We start from the raw sequence: 6,000 nt of genomic DNA, 5'->3' as shown, positions 1-6,000 counted from the left end.
ACAAACAGCAATGCGATAATGACTAGATAATCTATTTTAGCGACGTTGAGGGGTAAATATTGGGCAGGACACCGGGGATAACTCGCCTGCTCTTCAAAATAGTGCCATGGGATCTTTTACATCCACCTGAGAGCAGACGGGGCCTCGGTTTAACGTCTCATCCGAAAGACGGCACCTCCAACAGTGCAGCACTCCCTCAGTACTGCTCTGGAGCGTCAGCCTAGATTTTTGTGCTCGAGTCTCTGGAGTGGGACTTGAACCCACAACCTTCTGACTCAGAGGCAAGGGTGCTACGAACGGAGCCACAGCTGACACTATTGCTTTGGAATGGGAATGGGGTTCAGCTTTGAGTTCATTCATTAATTGACATTACTGGGCAGGCTAACTGGTCATACATCTTATTGCTATTTGTGGGATCTTACTGTGCACAAAATGGCTGCCGCATTTTCCGAAGTCACTGCCCTTCAAAGTATATGTGAACCATGGAAGATATTTCTGAGATGTGATTAAGGCACTACATCAAGTCAAATCTTTTTTTTTATATAAAAGAGAATTGGAATATCAAATGCACATTTCTACCAGCACTTAAACAGATAAAGTTTTTTATTTTTTAATGGCATAATTGCTACTTTGTACAGAGATTAACAACTAAAACAGGACTATTCACATTCAGAAACAGCCTAATACCAACAATACTGAGAGGACGTTATGACATATTTAATCCTGCAACAAAAAAAACCCAGAAAATTAAAGGTCCTTTACATGACCTGCACTGTAATTTCCAGCTCGCATATGCATCCAAGCAACGCAGCAAAACAGGACAGAATTTTATACAAAGTACATGTTTTAAAAAGGTTCCGAGCAATGTTCATTTGTTATCAGATTGCACACTGTTCTTCTCGTGATCATCATCCGTTTTCACATTAGCCAAAGCAGTGGGACTGAGGCTCTGTTCATCATCAGTTCTGGAGCGTTTAGCATCTGGTGACTTGCATGAAGGATCATTTGCCGGAGAAGGTCTCTCTAAAACATTTTAAAAAACATTCTTTTTTGTTGTAATTGTGAAGCGTAGCTTTGGCCAACAAAGAAATGCACACGTGCGGATGTCTGATAAAGGACAGAACTCTGCTTGGCTACAATGCCTCCCTGGTCCAACAGCCTGGCGACACACCATCAAGGTCGAAATGCGAATTGCAGCCATTTTGGCAAACAACTGGAGAGTATTCGGCACCAATGGAACCATATCCCCCATATCCCAGCAAAGAGACAATGCCCTCGGGGGGTTGTGGAGGAACCTCAATGACAGCGCTGCCCAAGGAGCTTTGCCCAAGGATAACGTTTATTCACACAGGATTTCTTTATTCACATGTCTTGTTTGGAGAGGCCTTTTGTTGAAACATCCAGCTCGTTCTAGCAGCTGCACAAAGTGTTTCAGCAGAAGGGCTCCCAACAGCAACTAGCATTTACAGAACGCCTTTAACATTGTGAAACGGGGCGAGCGCGGGAATATGGTATTGAGATAGAGGATCGGCCATGATCATATTGAATGGCGGAGCAGGCTCGAAGAGCTGAATGGCTTACTCCTGCTCTTATTTTTCTATGTTTCCTATGAAACGTCCCAGGGCGGCCCCCCCAAAACAAGGTATGTGATTAAAGGATGCCTGGATGGGTTCAGGTAGCGCTATTGCAGCCACATCTAATTATTCAAATAACTAACTTCCAACAACTCCCTCGCCCCACTACCACAGTTTCTCCCTACTGACTTTCTCTGCCCCCTCCCACCACTACCAGCGACTCACAGTAGCATACGTCACCAACTGCGCTCCTGTATCTCATCGTCGCCGCCACTTTTCACACATGAACCTCGACAGTGAACGTCGACGGCCATCACAGCCTGAGCCCAATCCTGTCCTCAATTGAAATACACACAAGCCTGTTCCAGTATGCTCAGGAGGAGCAATCCCTTTCATAGCTCAGGGCAATGTGGCCAGTCATACTGGCCCCAGCACTACCTTGCTGAGAGCAGCTAACACAGTAAATACACCAGGGATTGAACCTGGAAATAGTTGATGTGTTTTTCATTCCAAGTATTATTTGATTATTCATGATTCCTACTCTTTGACATCACCCTTAATTTCATTAACTATACCCTAGTGATCATATACCAGCAAGCCAAGTCATGATTGGTGCCCATCATTGTGATTAACAGAATTAGCATCTGATTAGACTGGCTATATTTTTTTAAATATAGAAAATAGCAATTGATGGAATAAAGAGAAGAACAGTCACATAACTTGGGATGTGAGCGATATCAGAAACTGCACACAGTCCACTATCTGTCCTCGGACGCCAACGGCAATGGAGATTAGAGTGAGCTCCATACCCAGCAGCCGTTGTGTCCAACAGAAACCAGCCCCTATTGGTATTCACTCGCACACCTTTACCTACTGGTGTCTTATGGTCACCTCTGGCTTTCTTATTTTGTGTTAATGTTTTTTAGGAATGCAAATGAGAGTTTAATTGCTAAAGACCATGCTTCAAGTTCAGTTGGTTGATGGCCAACGGGAATCACATACTCACCGTGTACTACTTTTTCTGCTTGGGTTACTGGTGGTGTAGATGTCACCTGGGAGGAACTTGGGTTCACAGGAATCAGTGAGATTCGCCTAGAAAAGAGCCGTAAAGCTTTTTACTGAAAGTACCCAGGATTACAAAGCACAGGAGACCCAGCTGACCATCACAAAATACACACAATAACTTCAAGACCGAATAACTAGGGTGGTAGATAGGGCTTTAAACTAATGGGGGGAGTGCGAGAGAATTCAGGAAAGGGTAAATTTAAAAAATACGAGAAATGTCAAGACTGTAGAACAGAGTAGCGATTTGGGTAAAAATAAGCAGAGTAGGTCAGGACAAAGGTAATAGGGCATCAGTGACTAAGGTGACATCAGGTAAAAATAGAAAAAAAAGTTAGAGCTAAAAGCACTATATCTGAATGCGCGAAGCATTCGAAAAAAAATAGATTAATAGCACAGATAGAAATAAACGTGTTTGTCGCGGAACCAACTAGAGAACAGGCTAGTTTAGATCTAGTATTGTGCAAGGAGACAGGGTTAATTAATAACCTTGTAGTAAAGGAGCCTATGGGGGAAGAGTGATTATAATATGATTGAATCACTCTCAAATTCCATATAAAATTCTGTTAAGTATGAAACTAGGGCCTTAAATCTGAAAAAAGCAAACTACGTAGGTATGAGGGGCAAGTTGCCAAAGGCAGATTGGGAAACTAGATTAAGAGATGACGGTAGAGAAGCAATAGAAACAATTCATAATTCGCAATGAATATACATTCCCTTGAGGAATAAAAACCCCACAGGAAAAATGGTCCAACTGTGGCTAACAAGAGAAGTTAAAGATAGTATTAGTTTGAAGGAAGAGGCTTATAATGTTGTCAAAAATAGTAAGCCTGAGGATTTTAGAATTCAGCAAAGGATGACCAAGAAACTGATAGATAAAATAGAATGAGTAAACTAGCAAGAGATATATAAAAAAATAAAGCTTCTATAGCTATGTAAAAAGGAAGAGATTAGCGAAAGTAAACGTGGGTCCCTTACAGGCAGAGACACAAGAAATTATAATGGGGAATAAGGAAATGGCAGAGACATTAAACAAATACTTTGTATCTTTGTCTTCACAAAAGGCACAAAAACATTCTGGAAATAGCAGGGAACCAAGGGTCTAGTGAGAATGAGGAGCTTAAAGAAATTAGTATTAGTAAAGAAATAGTATTGGAGAAATTAGTGGGACTAAAAGCCACAAATCCCCTGGACTTGATGGCCTACATCTGAGGGTTTTAAAAGAGGTGGCTACATAGATAGTGGATGCATTGGTTTTGATCTTCAAGACTTCCCTAGATTCTAGAATGGTCCCCGGGATTGGAAGGTAGCAAACATAACACCGCTATTCAAGAAAGGAGGGAGAGAGAAAACAGAACTACAGACCAGTTAGCCCGACATCAGTAGTCGGGAAAATGCTAGAATCTATTAATAGGGATGTGGTAACAGGGCACTTAGAAAATCATAATATGATTGGGCAGAGTCAACACGGTTTATGAATGGGAAATTGTGTTTAACAAAACTGTTAAGAGTTTTTTTGAGGTTGTAACTAGCAGGGTAGATAAAGGGGAACCAGTAGATGTAGTGTATTTGGATTTTCAAAAAGAATTTAATAAGGTGCCACACAAGAGGTTATTATGCAAAATTAGGGCTCATGGGATATGGGATAATATATTAGCATGGATTGAAGATTGGTTAACAGACAGAACACAGAGTAGGAATAAACAGGTCATTTTCGGATTGGCAGACTGTAACTAGTGGGGTATCGCAAGGGTCAGTGCTTGGGCCTCAGCTATTTACAATCTCTATTAATGACTTAGATGAGAGGACCAAGTGTAATGTATCCAAGTTTGTTGATGATACAAAGCTAGGTGGGAATGCAAGTTGTGAGGAGGACACAAAGACACTGCAAAGGATATAGACAGGTTAAGTGTGTGGGCAAAAACATGGCAGGTTGACTATAATATGGAGAAATGTGAAGTTAGCCACTTTGGTAGGAAAAATAGAAAAGCAGAGTATTTTTTAAATGGTGAGAGATTGGAAAATGTTGGCATTCAGAGAGACCTGGGTGTCCTTGTACACAAATCACAGAAAGTTAACATGCAGGTACAGCAAGCAACTTAGAAAGCAAATAGTATGTTAGTCTTTATTACAAAAAGATTGGAGTATAAGAGTAAAGAAGTCTTACTGCAATTATATAGGGCCTTGGTGAGTGCGTATCTGGTGTAGTGTACAGTTTTGATCTTACCTAAAGAAGGATATTCTTGCCTTAGAGAGAGTGCAACAAAGGTTCACTACACTGATTCCTGGGATATGGAGGGGGGGTGGGGGGTTGTCCTCTGAGGAGAGGTTGAGTAGGCTAGGCCTATATTCCCTAGAGTTTAGAAGAATGAGAGGTGATCTCATTGAAACGTATACAATTCTTAAGGAGTTTGACAAGGTAGAAGCTGGGAGGAGGTTTCTCTTAGCTGGAGAGTCAAGAACTAGGGGTCACAGTCTCAGAATAAGGTGTTGGCCATTTAGGACTGAGATGAGGAGAAATTTCTTCACTCCAAGGGTTGAGTATATTCAAGGCTGAGATCAATAGATTTTGAGACTCATGGGGCAATCAAGGGAAAAGGCGGGAAAGTGGAGTAGAGGTAGAAGATCAGCCATGATCTTATTGAATGGCGGAGCAGGCTCGAGGGGCCGTATGGCCTAGTCCTGCTTCCATTTCTTATTTCTGCACTGGGCGCGGGGCCCGGCGCTCCGTCTGCACTGGGCGCGGGGCTCCGTCTGCACTGGGCGCGGGGTCCAGCGCTCCGTCTGCACTGGGCGCGGGGCTGATGAAAAAGTGTCAGTGAGCATAACAATCCATTTCAAAGCTCGATGGTGGTGGGTGGAGTGCGCTCTTGGTCTCTGGTGGATCGTACACGCCCAGGCCGTCTTCTCCCATCAGCAGAAACACCAAGTTCGGAGAACAGGAGTGTGTAGCGGGTATAGTACCAGCCAATTGTGAAACTAAATTCAAGAGCGATCTGGTAATATTTTTTTTTCTCCTATTCACTCACATTTTCAATAGTTTCCCCTCCCTAGGCTATAGGAAGCAGGCAAGAAACCTCGATTCCTCACATGCTATTCTACCAGCAGCTGTCCTGCATCGTATCATGAGCAGCAGGGCTGGACTGCACCCTCTCTCGATCTGCATCTTGCCTTCACCCCCTCCAGCCAAGATCAGGGTTGGACATAAATGGCAGTCTAACACTTCGATTTATATTTCGCCTTTCACATAACAGAAATTTCCCGAGGCTCTTTTGAGCAGTTGACCCCCAACGGGGAGTAAAGAAGAAGCTGAGGGAAGTAATCATTAAGAACAGTGAAGTGTTACGATTAATGGTTTTGTCAA

The 6,000-nt window shown here is 42.8% G+C and overlaps 1 protein-coding gene across 2 annotated transcripts in view; it reads right to left on the bottom strand.

Moving 5' to 3' along the window:
- Positions 1-585: 585 nt before the first annotated feature.
- chaf1b (chromatin assembly factor 1, subunit B) overlaps positions 586-6,000 on the bottom strand; it is a 51,956-nt gene continuing 46,541 nt past the window's right edge. For both annotated transcript variants that reach the window (XM_086007141.1, XM_086007140.1), the window contains exons 13-14: positions 2,581-2,666; positions 586-1,023 (exon numbers count right to left, since the gene is read on the bottom strand). In XM_086007141.1, the coding sequence (XP_085863267.1) occupies positions 869-1,023; positions 2,581-2,666 (241 nt within the window). In that variant the 3' untranslated portion in view covers positions 586-868. The remainder of the gene's footprint in view (positions 1,024-2,580; positions 2,667-6,000) is intronic.

The sequence above is a fragment of the Somniosus microcephalus genome, chromosome 14 (genome assembly GCF_052327205.1).
Source record: "Somniosus microcephalus isolate GS21.2 chromosome 14, FLI_Smic_1.0, whole genome shotgun sequence".
In the NCBI taxonomy this organism is placed as follows: Eukaryota; Metazoa; Chordata; class Chondrichthyes; order Squaliformes; family Somniosidae; genus Somniosus; species Somniosus microcephalus.
Note: the sequence above shows the minus strand (reverse complement) of the source record. Positions and strands in the feature narration are given on the sequence as shown.